At 41.3% G+C, this 17,445-nt stretch overlaps 1 protein-coding gene across 2 annotated transcripts in view; it reads left to right on the plus strand.

Moving 5' to 3' along the window:
* The window catches only part of COL5A3 (collagen type V alpha 3 chain), a 299,466-nt gene that overhangs the window by 250,203 nt on the left and 31,818 nt on the right, over positions 1-17,445 (plus strand). For both annotated transcript variants that reach the window (XM_073622539.1, XM_073622540.1), the window contains 15 exons: positions 1,124-1,168; positions 2,386-2,439; positions 2,933-3,040; positions 3,119-3,172; positions 3,264-3,317; positions 4,648-4,692; positions 5,657-5,710; positions 6,351-6,395; positions 8,520-8,573; positions 8,940-8,993; positions 9,844-9,897; positions 10,956-11,063; positions 13,478-13,567; positions 13,709-13,762; positions 17,290-17,397. In XM_073622539.1, coding sequence (XP_073478640.1) covers positions 1,124-1,168; positions 2,386-2,439; positions 2,933-3,040; positions 3,119-3,172; positions 3,264-3,317; positions 4,648-4,692; positions 5,657-5,710; positions 6,351-6,395; positions 8,520-8,573; positions 8,940-8,993; positions 9,844-9,897; positions 10,956-11,063; positions 13,478-13,567; positions 13,709-13,762; positions 17,290-17,397 — 981 coding nt within the window. The remainder of the gene's footprint in view (positions 1-1,123; positions 1,169-2,385; positions 2,440-2,932; positions 3,041-3,118; positions 3,173-3,263; positions 3,318-4,647; positions 4,693-5,656; positions 5,711-6,350; positions 6,396-8,519; positions 8,574-8,939; positions 8,994-9,843; positions 9,898-10,955; positions 11,064-13,477; positions 13,568-13,708; positions 13,763-17,289; positions 17,398-17,445) is intronic.

Here is a 17,445-nt window from a genome sequence, read left to right on the forward strand (position 1 = left end):
AGGTATTCTGTAGTACACATAGAGAACAAGGAATAATGCTAACAGATCACAGTCAACAAGGGAGAGAACCCTTGAAGTTATCGGCTCACATGATTTCTGGCAGGATTAACAGGTATTTCACTGCACTTATCATACAGATATAACAAAACAAAAACACTTTCAATGGTATATTAAACAAACCAATGGGGAACAAATAAGAGAAGCTTGTTGTTGGAGTTTACATGCACTTTAAGGAGAAACAATGTCCATTTAGGAACTAGCATGGTGTCTATTTCAGAAATGGAGGTAACCATAAGGTGCACCTACCAGAAAGAATCTGTGAAAAACTTTAGCCCAGTTTGGTCATATTTCCTTCCCCCTTCATTTAGTAATTTTTGATGGAGATGTGTTAGCCCAAATGTGATCTGTGTTCTGTCACACAGCCATGCATGAGATGTAAAAACAACCAAAAGCATGGTGCTATCTGGAGCCAAAACTTAGGAAAAATTATAATATATCACTTAACAGTGCAGCAGGGCACTACTATTGTGTAATGCAGGTGTGCTTTAATTCTGAGTGGAGCTGAATTTACATTACCGCAGCCTATAGAAAGACAGCTTTTGGCCCCTTGAAAACCTGCTGGCCTCTTTAAAAATGTTAATTGTCTTACTACCATGCTGAACAAATTTCTTAAATATTTTTTGCCTCACTGACCCAGAACAAGTATAGACATCAAGAGTTCTGACTTGCTTGCTTAATGCTTTCTCTAGATCAGTGATTCAAAGTATCAAAGCTACATCCATAACTAGCATTTTCAGATGGAGGTCAGCGATGGCAGCCCACATACTAGGCTCAATTCTTTCTGACAAATTTTAAAGCCATAGATAATTTTACATGTTGCAAGAAAAATCGCCCCCCCCCCCCCCATACTCAAGCACATTGGACACGTCTTACTGTGTTTAATGGCAAGTATCTATCATTATAATTAGACAAATATAGGATAGAATGATATTTTCATGTCAGACAAATATAGAATAGAATGATATTTTCATGTTAGGCCAAATAAGCCAAAATTTGAAATCAGTCTTCCAATGTATTATTATTGTAATACACTTCAAATTAACTTTGATAAATTGTTCTTCAGGGAGCCTTTGGTGTCAGAGGACTGAAGGGGAGCAAAGGAGAAAAGGTAAGCAAATACTTATTCTGATGTAGAATTCAATATCCAGATGATGTTTATCTAGCACTTTCCTAAGTATGGAAAGACACAAGGTGACCTACTAATATCTGTGAAAATGTCATGCACAAGGACATTATAACATATAAATGCATAGCTGAAATGGACTGATTTTGCTTGCCATAGGATTTGTATTTCTGCTTAGCAAGTTTTGTGCTCTAGGAACCTCTGATAGAAGCAGATCCTGGAACTCTCTGTAGTCTACACAGTTGAGTAGTATAGCCTGGTCCAGGTCATGGATAAATGCACTGGACTCCTCCATTGCCTTGCTCCTCTCTTTTTGCTTTTTTAAAGGTAAATTTTTATTGATTTTACAGATTTTTATTTTTTGTACAAACATGGGTACCATGGTACGGTGTACCAAACTGAACAAAAACATAAGTAAGCAAGAGTCCACACATCACTGCCATACAGAGCAAAAAGACATGTTTTCAGATATATAATTAAGTATACAATATATAATTCAGTACATCAAGGCGCACTTGGGGAGTCAAGCCTATCCCAGTAGCTCATAGCTGTATGGCATACGAAAGGTATACCATTTTAGTCTGATGGGATTGTGGCTTGTGTGTTTACCCAGGAGGACCAAACCTTTTCAAATTTCTTGGGGCAGCCACTAGCCTCGTATGCTAACTATCGGGATAGCCTGGTCAATAAGTTTAAGTCAGTGGGTTAGGAAGGTGTCATCATCTACAGTAGATATCCCAATAGACCCCGGGAAGGGTTGCAAATGCTGGACAGTTGGAGTACATAGTCAATAAAGCTTGTAATTGCTGACCCAAAAGGAGCATATGACTGGTCAGTCCCATACCATATGGTAAGCTGTACCATCTGCTCCCAGGCATTTGGGACATAAGGGGGATGGTAGCCCTCTTATGCCCCATCCTCCGACCCCCTGCACCCCCACCTCTTACACAGGCCCTACCTCATACCATGGCAGTAACCAGGAAGTAGGGGGCAGTCAGAAAATAGTGCAGGCCAATCCTGATGATAGGTAAGTATGTATAGTCACTCAGGAGAAATAGAAGAGAGGCAAAGGAGCCTAGTCATTTATTTGGTTTAGGTCTGTTTTAACCTAGCAGTTTAAAGACTGGTTGTCAGAGAAAACCTGAATGAGTTTACAAGCACCATTTACATGTCTGTATTGGCTATTTTTTTCTCTTCAACAGGGTGAAGATGGTTTTCCTGGCTCCAAAGGAGACATGGGGATCAAAGGAGACAGAGTAAGACTAAAAAAAAATAGTAAGGACAGCAAAAAATTTGCTAGTCTGAAAGTATTCCTTATTTTTCTCAATTTTTAGGTAATTTTGGTTGTTTTGCATCTAATAGTCTTGAAAGCATCCTTGATCTGACTGAGCATTGAATTTTTTTGGCGATTGTTTGCCCACCAAAAGTAGCTGTATACCCTTCTGCTGATCTATCGAAGCCCAGCAGATGTGACCATAGATGGGCGCCCCTTTTTATGAAGTGCTGCTCTTAATGGGATCCAACAATTAGAACTATAATGATGCTACAGAACAATTGGGAAAGACCACTGGTGTATGTTGAATAGAAGTATAAGTAAATATATCTGAAACAGTAAAAGTCACAATACGTTTTAAAGGCTCAAACCCTTATAATTCAAAAAGTAAATTTTATGGGTGATAGAAATTTATTTTTCAGTGCCTTCAGCGTTCAGTTTCAACCATATCTTTTTGTTTGATGGTGCCATTGTAGGGGGATTCAGGAACAATAGGAGTACGTGGAGAGGATGGTCCTGAAGGGCCAAAAGGGCAGTCTGGACCATTGGGAGAATCAGGGGCACCAGGAATTCCTGGAGAAAAGGTAGTATCTCTAGATAATTGGGCACTGTACTTGTTGTTGTCAATCTTGATATTATATGGATCTATTTCCTGTCACTAGGGAAAGTTGGGAGTTCCAGGCCTCCCAGGATACCCAGGACGTCTGGGTGCAAAAGTAAGTATATCTGACTAACCCAAGGATTTCTTTCCTATATATTAGGAAACTATGCTATGGAACAGCATTGCTTAGATGTGTCTTATTTCAGGGCTCTACAGGATTTGCTGGGCCACCTGGTTTGGTTGGAGAAAAGGGCAAGAGGGTGAGTTCTGAGAAATTCAGAGTTCTGTTTTTGAAGGGTCACTACATCCAAACTCACTTCTGGCTGGCTGCTGACGAATCATTGTTTCTTAGAGCACCCATGCAAAGTGGAATAGTTTTGGGTGGACTTTTTAATTTTATTAATGTGCTTATCTAAGTACACTGTATGAAACTTTAGCATCCATAAAGGAACAGGAAGAGGAATATGTGACAATAGAAGCTTGATTTCAATTGATTCAATGTTATTTGAATACTAGTTCCTATTCACTGTTTCTATCCATCCATATATTTGATCCACATACAATCCCTTCTATTCACATTTAATATTTAAATTCTTATATATTCTCTTACTTCCTATTCCACCTAGACTACATCTTTCTGTATGACATTTCTTTAACTCAGCTCAAATAAAAACATATCTTGTTTTCAGTGTATTTTAGTGACTGATGTAAAGAAAAAATGCCAAAATGCCAAAAATAGCAACATATCAAATAAACAAAAGGCATGCAGTGAAAAATCTACAGTGAACAGATTACAACCGTGCAAATAAAATGTCATCAAAAAACATAAAATAAACTTGTCACTCAAAATACATAAAGTCCATGCAGATGTGACAACAGTCCTCAAACTATGACCCCAGTTGCTTCTATATTAAATATTTAATGTATGTTTCACCACGTGTCCACTCCACATTATTACACATAAAGAATTACCAAAAATGGTGTGAACCCCAATGTACAGTATGGGAAGTCAGATTGCATATATGTATACATTACACTGCATTTCGTGCAGGTGGGTAACTCCACTAATTCTCTTAAACTGCTCCCCTCAACAGGCCATGCACATGGGAGAAAGCAAAAAAAGAGCCCCACATGCCAATAGTATAAAATTCAGGACTAGATACGTTTTATTATATCAGTTAAAAGCACTCATTTATGATTAAAGCAATGAATGGCATCAAACAAACTACATAGCCCAGAATTCCATCAGCATTCACGTGCATACATGGTGACATCACAGTCTTAAGCCCTTCCCCACACGTTTCATCAAAGCTGACGTCATCAGGGGTTCCTGATGACTTCAGATTTGACTAATCCAAAAAATAAGAGGATTATTCCTCATTTGAGGAAATTAGACAGAACCATACAAATCATTGCCTCAGACTTTTGACTTTCATTAGCATTTTCCATCCCTATTGTCCTTTTGTATCCTGTGAAATTAGTGTGACAAGTACAGTACATCAATATATGACTATTACCAATAGCAAATAAAGTGCAAAGGAAAATGAAAATAACTTTTTTTTTTTTTTTACATCTTTTTTTTTTCTTTAGGGAAGAGGAGGACAGCCTGGAGCACCAGGACAGCGGGGACCCTCCGTAAGAAGACATTTTAAATTATGCAGTATTAAAACAATTATACTCGACTATACTGCACACTAATAGCATATTTATATTGATACAGTATATAGTATTGTAGAGAAGCATAAGATTGGTAATATAGGAACAGTTTTAAGACATGAATTTAAAAAACACAAGGCAATGAATACTGATAAGCAGTAACCAATATTAACTCATCAACTGAATTACAAATTGGTAGATTATTATTAAATTACTGTATTAGATTACCGATATATCTAGTCCCCCTTGGACTACAGAATGCAGTTTTTTTTAATCCCAGACAGACTAGATATATCTAAGATGTGTATGAAGGATCACCTGGTACTGTACAAAAGTTCATCTCACTTGAATTATTTCATGGTCAAGAGCTTCAGATGCAGCCAGTGTATTTTTGTGGGGTAAAAGCCTCTCCCTTCTTCAGGGTTTAAGCAGTTGATGTTAATAAAATCTTTACAGAATGCACTAAGGGGCCTGTGTTAAGGCTTTATGAAGACTAGCAAGAGACATTTTCATCAAACACTAGTCCTTTAGGGCATTCTTTTGTGATTCTGACTGCTCAAGTCCCGAAGAAGGGGGAGGCTTTTTCCCCCCAAAATGTGTAGACTGCATCTGATGCTCTTAACCTTGAAAGATGAGCTTTGTACCAAGCGTTCCTACGTACACGTCCAAGAATTTACTGTCTGGCATGTGCTCCCTTTGTCTCTATTGTAGCAGCCTAGGACCAGAACAGAGTCCACCCATACTATTTTTCAATCACAGATCTGCTTCTATAGGTCCAGCGCTATTACACACACATTAGATATACAGTATCTAGGACTTATTTAGAAAGGTGATAATGCTCTACTAAAATGTCCTTTACATTTGACTTTGCTGCTTCCCCAAAGAATAGCTGCCAGCATCAACAACCGTTATCACATTTAACTTTCTTTTCCTTTTGTTTCAGGGCACAAGAGGTGAAAGAGGTCAGAGTGGGCCAACTGGAAAGCCTGGGCTAAAGGTGATCTTTCAGTCTCAATCAACTTATATATATTGTCTATCTTTCCTGGTTGCTTTCACTTTACTTTCCAGATTGCATATAGCCTAACCTGCCAATATGCACAATCCTGTTCAGCCAGTCTTGTCATTCACACTCCCCTGCAACACTGCATAGCCGGCAGGGTGACACCTCTATTTCCTATTGTAGCTTTGCAGATTCCTGTATTACCTAAATGCTCATTATGAGTAACAATTATACTGCTTAAGATTTCACTATGCTCCTCTTGCAAACTAACTAAACAACTCACTGCCCCATTCCCAGCTCTCAGTTAAATTGATAATGCTGCCAATGTAATAAAGCGTGACAGGCCCCAAGTGCATCGTCTTCCACTCTAGGCCTGACATTTGCTATGCAGTGGACTGTGTGAAGATATTATAAAGATAGATTTTAGGCACTGGCATTATTTTATATACATTTATTGATTTTATAAATACATTCACAACTGAACCAAAGATTAATGTTTTTTCTTAGAGGTAATTGGGTGTGTCTGCTCTCTGATTGTTTTGCATTTGGCTTTTTTCAATTATAATACATGTGAAAATTTCTTTCTCTCTCCCAGAAAATATACTTTATAATATCTAATCTCCTTATCATTTCACAGGGAGATTCTGGCCATGATGGTGTTGCTGGAGCTGCTGGAGAGAAGGTCAGTACGTTCCTATAATGTTATGTTGTTACTATAGCACTTTTGTTTTTACACAATAATCTATCATATATCAAATAAGATTCATTCAAAACTGGGAAAAATATCTTGGGATAATGGGTACCATGAATGGAGGATGAATGAAAAGTCTTCCATCCGTAGAGCGCTTTTCAATGATGGAAGGTATTTTACTGCTTCTGTAAAATAGAGGAGGAGAACAGAATGGGTGAGCATAATCGGCACTCTTGATGAGTGTTTATAACAGGTCCAGTGGCTGTATTAACCCCAGAAGATTACTGATGGGGGGGGGGGCAGAGATCTTCGTATTTTAACTAAGACAGCAGCCACCAGCACAAGGAACTGTTCTCATTGAATATTGCTTCGTTTCCACTGAGAGGATCGATTCGGGTTGGTTTAGTATGGTACGCTATTTTGAGTGTATTCATTATGAAAACGGCCTAAACAACCGAACCATACTGCACCATTCATGGTCCTGCTTCAGATGTGGGGCCATATAAAATGGTATGGTACAGTTAGGGCGGAGCTACTGGCATCACACGATACATTCCACTGATTGACGGACAGAAAAAACGTCAATGCTCACGTCAAAGGCATTTTTTCTAAACCCCGTATGGCCCCTGTCGGTCCGACTTGCAGTGGAAAAGCTCATCTGAATAGGCCGAACCATTCTAACCCTTCCAAACTGTACCGACCCGAACCGTTCCACTCAGTGGAAACGAGGCATAGAAGTACCATGCCTTGTGCTGATTAAAAAAACTGAAACTTAGGCTTTAATTAAATAGCAGAAAAGAGCAAGGAAGTCTCCATCCAAAAAACTCTCAAATAACAAAAAGTATGGTTGAAACCAACAAAGAACACAAAGTAAAACTATTGCTTGAAAATGAAAGAATAGAGCAAGTAGCCAAGTTCCAATTTCTTGGAATATGGATCAATAAACACATGAAGGATGATGTTGATGTCAGAGTTGGAATTGCCAAGGCCAAAGTTTTTGGAGACGTAAAGAGCTGATGAGGAACCATCTCCCTCTAAGCACAAATAAAATATTCTTACAAACACAGGCCTGTTCTGTTCTCAGGTATGACGTAGAAATATTTTTTTCTCACAATGTCTCTTAAATAGAAAATCACAAGATCTGAATTGTGGTGCTACAGGTGAATCCTGTAGCACCAGCTGGATGGGCATAGTCATGAAAATCAGTTGGATGGACATAGTCATGAATGAAGAGATGGTGCAAAGCGTTGGTGAAGCAAAGCCAAATTTTCGGCCACTGCATGCTGGCACATTATGATTCCTTTACCTCCAAGTCTCCTCTCCTCTGATGTTGTGAACTTCAAGCTCCCCACATCCATTCTGTCCCCACCAGTGCCAAATTATTGTCCTCTTCTTACAGGTTTGCCGTCCTCTTGCTTTGCCAATTGAGCAGGCACTGCTGATGTCACTCACACTAATATGTGCTAGACTTACATTATCTTGACACCTAGCTCCATTCCTGGCATCTGTGAGAATAAGGAAATGTACACTGTAATGCAAATGCGCTGCAGTCAGTGTACAGGTTTAAAAAAAATTGATAGCAAGTAATTTAAAAAACTTTTTTGACAAAAAAGACTTATAAATCTCTTCTACCAAAAGTCCATATGTGCTGGCCAAATTTTTAAAGGTTTACTTCTTCTTTAAAATTTAAAAAAAGTTTGATTTAAGTAAGACTTCAGAAAGCAAGGTGGTCCCTTTATTTTATATACTCACAGAGACCCATTGATAGGGTAAAAAGAACAGACATCTTATTCGCTGTTATTATTTTTACCAATTACCAAGAAGTGTTTTAAAATGTCTTGAAACACTCAACTTTAATAAACCCAAAGACATAAAAAGAAGGTCAGAAGATCTGAACGCAACAGGATCCTTCTGTACACCAGCTGTGGCATAAATATGACTGGCTGCCTACTGGCTGAGGGATATCTGCATAAGTCAGTGGCTCCCCATAGAAATGTGATAATTTCCCGACCCAAATATTTAGTCTTATGCCTATGGGAGAAAATATGTCATCATATCCTATAACACTTTTTTTTTAAAGATGTCACCATTTGAGATTCTTATCTTTAATTCCAGGGACCAATGGGTGCCGCAGGGCCAGTTGGATTTGCAGGACCAAAAGGACCCAATGTAAGTTAATCAGTTATTTATTTGTAGCTGACAGTTTGATTCAATCATCGTTAGCTTATTTATTATGGTTATGCACAAGTTCCTGTCAGTCACAATATTTTATGCAATACTGTGTATTTATTTACCCCGTGGTGTGACCATTATGAATGTATATATACTTGGTATCATTACATGGTGCAGTGTGATCATTATCAGTGTATCTATATATATATATATATTCAATATCATTATACAGTGCACTGTAATCATTAACAGTGTATATATAATCAGTATCATTATACAGTGCGGTGTGATCATTATCCCCAAGTTATCGTATTGCTACATTAAAGTCTATCCTTATGATCTGACTTTATATTTCTTTTTTAGGGACCCTCAGGAAAGGATGGGCTACCTGGACATGCAGGCACACGAGGAGAGCCAGTAAGTTTGTTGCTTCATCTATAGTAACTCAAGCATGTCTTAGTATAGCCTAGGCTGTTTCAGGCTTGACACAGAACTCAGATGACTTCCATGGCTCCTGCATCAGTCCTGGAATGGAACACATATAACTTCCATAATCTTGTGTCAGGCCTGGCATTGAATATGCATGTCTACCATGGCTTCCGTGGCTCCTGAGTCAGACCTGGCAGAGAACATACATGACTTCTGTGATCTTGTGTCAGGCCTGGCATTGAACACACATGACTTCCATGGTCTTGTGTTAGGCCTGGCAATAAACACACATGACTTCTATGGTCCTGTGTCAGGCCAGGCATTGAACACACATGATTTACATTGTCTTGTGTCAGGCCTGGCATTGAACACACATGACTTCCATGGTCTTGTATCAGGCTTGTCATTGAACACATATGACTTCCATGGTCTTGTGTTAGGCCTTATAATAAACACACATGACTTCTATGGTCCTGTGTCAGGCCAGGCATTGAGCACACATGACTTTCATTGTCTTGTGTAAGGCCTGGCATTGAACACACATGACTTCCATAATCTTGTGTCAGGCCTGGCATTGAATATGCATGTCTTCCATGGCTCCTGTGTCAGGCCTGGCAGAGAACACACACGACTTTGGTGGTCTTGTGTCCGGCCTGGCATTGAGGACACTTGATTTCCAAACTCCTCTGTCAGTCCTGGCATTGAGCACACATGACTTCCAAGGCTCCTGTGTCAGGTCCGGTGGAGAGCAGCCACACTTGTAACTGCTCCTCAATTTAAATTCTAAAACTGAATACTGTTATGACAGATATTGATACATTTTATCTTTGCATTCTAGGGTTTTCAAGGCAAAACAGGTCTTCCAGGACCAACTGGAGTTGTTGGACCACAGGTATGTCTTGCATTAATTTATGGGAGTGTTACTGTATGCACTGGGTTTCACATACATTATGTAGTAAAGAAATAAATATTCCTATGTTAAGTACCTTTGAACCTAAATAATTTACACTGTGAATGTGAATCCTCAATCTACGGCCCTTGATGAAGAGCTCCACCCAGCATTGTCATGTGCTTATGGGTGGAGGGTGGCTGTTTCAGTCTTTACATCCTCCTTCTCTCACTGCTCCAGCAGTTCAAGGTGATTGAGAGGTGAAAGCAGCTGGAATAATATGAAGGCAGATTTGTGCATTAGCCAGTCAAATTTTAGTATTGAAGTCAGCTTAATAAAAGTAAAATTCTGATTGGATACTGTGAGTAATTGGATTGTGCACACTGCCCCTTGCCTTGCTTTACTAATCAGCCCCTAGAAAATCTATCTACAGTGCTTTGTGTGTTTCAAAAGGGAGCAAAATCAAAATAGAGTATATAAAAGTGGTTGTAAACCCTTATATACAGTATACCCAATGAAGTGACTGGTCTCAGGTGATACACAGAGGTGATCCTCCTACATAAGTTTTACCTGTTTCTCTGCAGTCTTCTCTCCTCTACACCTTTTGAAGTGCTGAATATTTAAAGCTTGTCAGAGCTGACCAAAAAAAAGGGGTGGAGAGCTGAAGTCACACTCTGCAGAGCTCACTGAGGAGAGCTCTGAGAGCTGATTGGAGGGAAGAGACACACCCCTTCATACAGCTCACAGGAAAAGAGCTGAGGCTGTCAATCAGCTTGAATGCCCTCCCCAGTCACCTTTTTTCTCTTGGTGTCAGGAAAATTTGTCAACAGTGATTTATGCTGATAGCAGAGAAACAAAGCAGAAGACAGAAATTACACTTAGTGCTCCTAATTGAGACAAGTATACACTATCGAGGAATATGCTTTGTTCATATTTCAAGTCTGAGGTTTACAACCACTTTAAGATTAATTGTAAGTAAATACAATTGTTTATGTAATTACATATCAATTCTTCTATTCTGAAAACATCTGATCTAAAAGTATTCCTTTACATTTGTCCAGGGCAAGTCAGGTGAGACTGGTCCAATGGGAGAACGAGGTCATCCAGGGTCACCAGGATCTCCAGGAGAACATGGATTGCCAGGTGCAGCCGGAAGGGAAGGAGCTAAGGTATGGTAAAATGTGTCTGGAATCGAATGTCTAATGTGAAATTAATGTCTAATGTCTATAGGTATAACTAAAAGCAAAACATTTTTTTAGTTTTGGATAGAGTTGGCAGGGATTAGAACATCTCTTGTGTTTTTATTGCTGTGTGTTTCCCCATTAAGGAATATTTGTCCTGTTTACCGTTATCACCAAAAGTGAAAGTGAATGAAAATCCCTAAATTTGGGTTCTCCCCAAAAGAGTAATAGATAGGAAATCTTTCAATGGGGGCACCAATTCTGGTGACAACCAGGGATTTTTCCACTTTGGAGACAGGAAAAAAGAGAAATCTCCCCAATAGGCAACAGATGGAGCAAGGGAGAATTATGACCTTTTTTGCTATCTATGAAGAAGGAGAAAAAAGTTTTGCTTTTAGTTCTACTTTATTCATGATAGTACACTATACTTTTCCATCCAGTGGGTGCTGAAATGTGCCATTTAGCATAAAGTAGTGAACTGATTAGGGACATACAATTCACAGGAACTTTAGCACTGCATAGATGCCAACTGTCCCTAATTCTGTGGGGATGGTTTTGGTTTCGAAGATGGGTCCATTAAAATTGTTGCTCCTGAAAATGCCTATTGCTGAAGTTCTCTTTTAAAGACTAAAGCTGCTGTTAACTATAAGATGAGAATTTACAAAATACCTACCAGCTGATCACTCTCAGGAGAGATGATTGATCATATTTTGAAAACCTTTCTTATTGTTTTGCTCCCCCTCCAAAGAGGAGGGAACTGGGCTGAGGGATATGGTGGCACTTACGTTTTGGACAGGAATTGAAATAAATTTTGGACTGGTGGCCCTGACAAAAGTCAATTTTCAGACATCAATCAGAGTGGGACCCACAGTCATAGACAAATCCTGGGCATTGTACAGCTATCTGCTACCTGTTCTGACCTGTGATCACAGCACCTGGTAGAGGGAACTCTTCCAACACCAACCTGCTTTGCAACTCTGAGATGTCATGTGACCAAATGCTTAGAGCCACAAAGGAAGCTAATGTTGGAAAATTGTTGTGTGTCACAATAAACCATGTCATTTAGTACCACCCACATTTCACCTTGACCAGTGGCGGTGCGTCCATTCAGGGCGCACGGGCGCCGCCCCCTCTATCACGTCCCCCCCATATGACTAATGGATAGATTCATGCATTGCATGAATCTATCCATGGCCACCGCTGGCCACCCCCTATTCACGCGTCCGCCCCTTTTCAAATGTCGGGCGCCTGAATTACAGCGACGGAGGTGTTTTTTTTGAAGCACCTGATTAGAGCCATGGGCTCTAATAGGCTTCAATAAAGGTGGACTCTGAGCGCAGAGCATTGCACTCGGGGCCCACCCAGATGTGTTAGAAATTATTTGCTTTTCTAACACTGAACCGCCTCTTCGCCAATCAGGAAGCGCGGGTCTAATACCTGTCACATACCCCTGGTTGCATTTGATGGGCACAAGTGGCTGCATATGATGGGCACAAGTGGCTGCATTTGCGGGCACAAGTGGCTGCATTTGCGGGTGCAAGTGGCTCCATATGATGGGACATAAGTGGCTGCATATGATGGGCACAAGTGGCTGCATATGATGGGGCACAAGTAGCAACATTTGATAGGCACAGTGACTGCATTTGATGGGGCACGATGGCTGCAATTGATGGCACAGTGGCTGCATTTGATGGGCACAGTGAGACTGCAATTGATGGGGTTTGTTTTCAGTATTTTTCAGTTTATTTGCGCATCCCCAAAAATTTTGAGCACCAGTCGACACTGACCTTGACCAATCATCAATGTACGCTTTCTTTAGTCCACAGAAATCTGGCCCTACCATGAAAGGGCTAGTTTGCAGTCTTTGCCTCCCAGTCCAAATTAGCTTAGTCCTCCTCGGCCTCCAATATAGCAGCACAAAGACCATCGGGTCACTTTATGTTTCTACCCTATCAGTAGACATACATGTATACTCTCAGCCCAGCCAAGCATTGTTGCCTGAGGGTGGTTGGATCATCAAAAAGAAATTTGCACAACTTGCAACTACTATTATATGAGTGTTAGACCATTTGTTGGATAAAGCAGTCTGCGGCAAGCAAGTGAGATAACATTTTTGGGGAAGGTTCCCTTTCTGTTTTCTAATCCAAACTGATGTAAGATTGTCTTCCCACCTTCATATGTATGGATGGCATTCAGTGGATGTGATGAGGTATTTCGAGGTCCTTATCTATTCCACTAGTTGCTGTCATGCCATCACTTCTAAAACAAATGTGGTGGACCTACATGTTCTCCTTTATGGATCTAAATTTTACTGGATTTTTTTTTGTTCATCGATTGCTGTAAAAATGTGCTATTCTATATGTCAATGTTATTAAAACAGTAAATGTTATTTTGTATGACAGGGAGATCCTGGTTCTTCTGGCAATTCTGGTAAAGCTGGACCTCAAGGGCTTCGAGGGTTTCCAGGCGCAAGAGGAATCGCAGGAGAAGGAGTACGTTTTTACATCTCACACCTAGGTTAAAATAATGTGCTCTAAAAGCTTGTAACCAATAATTATTTATATCTCTTTGTACAGTGTAGAAGCATATTATACTCTATGTAATAATTATTTTTGTCACTTTGTCCATTATAGGGTCCAGCTGGGCTAAAAGGTGGAGAAGGTCCAGTAGGTCCAGCAGGTGCAGTGGTAAGTTTTCCCAAATCGGTGTAATAGTAATATATTGCTCACCCCTGCAGAAGGTGCTGGATATCATGGGTTATCTGTTCTGCCATGACTCTTTAAGCTTCTTGGACCCCACTGATACACCTGTGTAACTTAAAAGGTAGTATGCTACCACTGTATTATAATGCCCAGAAAACAGGCCACAAGCAACCGGATGATAGAATGAAAGGATGTATTATAGCAAGACAGTTAAACAATGTATGAAACCACAAGCAAGCAATTGAACATGTTTAAAGATGCTTTACTAGATAATGTGATTACTAACCCATAAGATGGCAATCAACTGAACTCTAGTGATGCTAAACCAAATTATGACTGGTGCAAACTGAATTAAAAGTATTGACATCAACTAACCCAAAATAATAAAGGTCCTCATGTGCACACTACACATACAGCCCCAAAGGAGTACCCCTGGAGGTGACTACAAGTATGTGGCGCCTAATTGCCAATATTAGCCAGCTATCATTGGGGCCTTGCTGTAAGATGGTGCACGTGTAGCTGCCCTTTTAGTGTGTGCAACGGATGGCTGATGGGCTGTTAAGCAAGGAGCAGTCTCTATTGCATCAACTGTCTGAGATAAACACAGATGGTTCAGCTCACCACTCCTGATATGCAGTAAGTTGGTCCAGTTCACTTGGCGGTCTGCTGTCCCAGAAGTCTCAGTCCTCACATTCAGGTCCTCCCGATAAGTTCCTTCTGATCAGGTCTTCACGATCAGACTCTCCCAGACTGGAGGCACACATGGCAACAAGTCCCTCCAGCTTTTGGTCCCAGCATGGCAGGAGAACATTCAGTGTCTCAGTCCTTAGTCTTTGGTGTGGGCTCATACACCCCAGCAATAGGTCTGCACTCTCTTGGTCCTCCTTGGCAAAGACTTCTAAGGTCCCTGGTCTGCACAGTCTTAGCAAGTGCCACAGGTCTGTACAGCTTGGCTTCCTTCTGCAACAGAACCAGATCTGTCCAGAATTGCCTGGGAAAAGTCCTATCTATGGTGTGCGAATACTGGGTAGTGAAGTCCACAGCTCCATTGTGGCCACTGCATAGCAAGTCTTCTTGCCGATGATTGACTCAGATCCTTTGCTGCCAGGAGCAAGCAGGGGTTTTCACACAGAGCCCACTCTGTTCACACAGCAGGGAAGTGGGTGAGAAAAACGCAGCATGCTCTGGTCAAACAGAAGGGAAGCAAAGAGTGAGAGCCGGCTGCTGGATAACACTCAGAAGTCCCTGCTCTTTCACTGCTTACAATGGAGGGGAGAAGTAAGAGAGAGCTGCACATAGCCGAAAGAGAGAAAGCTGCACAGTAATAAGGCAAACGTATAGCAAGCTAAATTAACAGAATAGAGATTCCTTGATTAAAGCTTACTGTTGAAAGCTTAGTTGTATTTGTCTTTCCTTGAAGAACCATTAATAACTTTTCTTTCTGGTATTCATTAATGGTCTTTGTGTTCCTATGTCTATATGCTCTTTGTATTCCTACAATTTTTCTTATGTGATGTATGTAATGTGTGTAATGTAAATGTGCTTGGCAGTATGCCCTGTTAGCTATATTTCTAAAACTTTGTGGACACTTGACCTTCACACCTACTGAATTGGCAACAAGGGTCAGTTTATGTGGCCATAGTTATGTGTGTAGTAAGACTGATTTAGAATTTCAGCTAAGAATTCGGTAACCCCCTCTCTTCTGTGGCCTCATTTTCCTGTTTTTAGCCTAGTGGTTAGAGAACCTAGTCTGGTCTTCTGATGTTGTGGATTCCGAGATGCTATTTTGTTCTGTCAAAAACAAGGTGTTTTTGTTTTTACACAGAGTTTTTGCTCATTGGATTTTTTTTTGTTTTTTTCTTTTGGGGGGGGGGGGGGGGTTGCACCATTCTCTGTGTACACTAAAGGTCATCCATTTCTAAGATTTGCTCTGACCAACAAACACTCCTCAGTTAGAATTGTTAACATCAGGGCTTTTTTTCTCAGAAAATAGGTGCAGGAACTCAACCACGACCCTCAACCCCCCCCCCCCCACACACACACACACACACACACACACACACACACACACACACACACACACACACACACACACACACACACACACACACACACACACCCTCCAAACCATCCATCCAACCTCCATCAAATGGTGTGGTCAGATTTCACTTATAGTGGAAGGGTCCTAAAGGGGCATTAAATACCAGGAGTGCATTACGTACAGAGTGCTCAGTTTTGTGGGGGGGGGTTACACACAGAGTGCAGAGTTCAGGGGTGTGCTACGTACATTGTGTAGAGCTGGCTTTAAGGGGGTTCTCTGCATACAGACTGCAGAGTTCAGGGGTGCACTTCGCCTTCTTCCAAAGCTGCTTATTTCTGCATCCCCTATCCACATCTCACTTTCACCCCTCTTCAGCTCTGGCCTCTGCATGCAACCCCCCTTCCACTGCCCCATCTTCTTCCTCCCTCCTTAGAAGCTCCACCATCTTCCACATGTCTTACTTGTGTTCCTGTATTAAGTTGAAGCACCCAGCCGGCTCTAGTACCTCCCCACTCACTGTAGGTGGCTCTGCCTCTATCACTTGCAGGGAGATCATCCAGTAGGGGTTTTGGAATCTGCACTGCACCCTGGGCACCTTCATCTCCCTTGTCCCCATCCTGCACTCAGTGGGAGCCGCTCAGGAGATCAGATCTGTGGAAGCTGCTGGGAAATAAGCTGTCATTGATAAAAAGACAGACTTCTTTTTTTTATAAGACCCCTTTCACACTGGGGCGCTTTGCAGGCGCCACGGCGCTAAAAATAGCGCCTGCAAAGCGCCCTGAAAGAGCCACTGCAGTGTCTCTAATGTGAAAGCCCCAAGGGCTTTCACACTGGAGTGGTGCTCTGGCAGGATGGTAAAAAAGGCCCTGCTAGCAGCATCTTTGGAACGGTGAAGGAGCGGTGTATACACCGCTCCTGCCCATTAAAATCAATGAAATCTGCAGCAGAGGTTTGCGGTGGTTTTAACCCTTTCTCGGCTGCTATCAGGGGGGTAAAACCGTCCCACTGGCGGCCGAATACCGCCGCTAAAACGACGGTAAAGCGGCGCTAAAAATAGCGCCGTTTTACCGCCGATGCCGCCCCCGCCCCAGTGTGAAAGGGGCCTAAGTGATAGTTGTGACTGATGAGAAGGGAACAGAAGGCCTGAGTCAGAGGTGGTGGAACTGAGTTCCACCAAGTTCCAGCTGAAAAAAAGCCCTTGTTAAGATCATTCCCCATGCTAATGTTTGAATGTAAAACAGATAAACATTTTGGCCATGCCTGCATGCTGCTGGTATTCAGGTGCAGCCATATGACTTGCTGTTTACCAGCAAGTATAGGAATAAACTTTTTGTTGCCTTCTGTTTATTGTATCTTCTTTTGTCTAGATAACCATCCCTCTTGGTACTTCCTATAACTTTGATAGATTTCCCAAACTATTTTCTGTAACCTCATGCATCTCTTTAAAATTGTCACCTCACATTCTTCATAGGGGCCTACAGGAGAACGGGGTCCTCCCGGATCAGCTGGAGGAATTGGTCTTCCAGGGCGTCCTGGGTCACAAGGCCCTCTTGGACCGGCAGGAGAGAAGGGAAATCCGGTAAGTAAAAGAGTAGAGGTGAATCAATATGAATACTTTTGCAACTAC

The sequence above is a fragment of the Aquarana catesbeiana genome, linkage group LG03, assembly GCF_042186555.1.
Source record: "Aquarana catesbeiana isolate 2022-GZ linkage group LG03, ASM4218655v1, whole genome shotgun sequence".
Taxonomy (NCBI): Eukaryota; Metazoa; Chordata; class Amphibia; order Anura; family Ranidae; genus Aquarana; species Aquarana catesbeiana.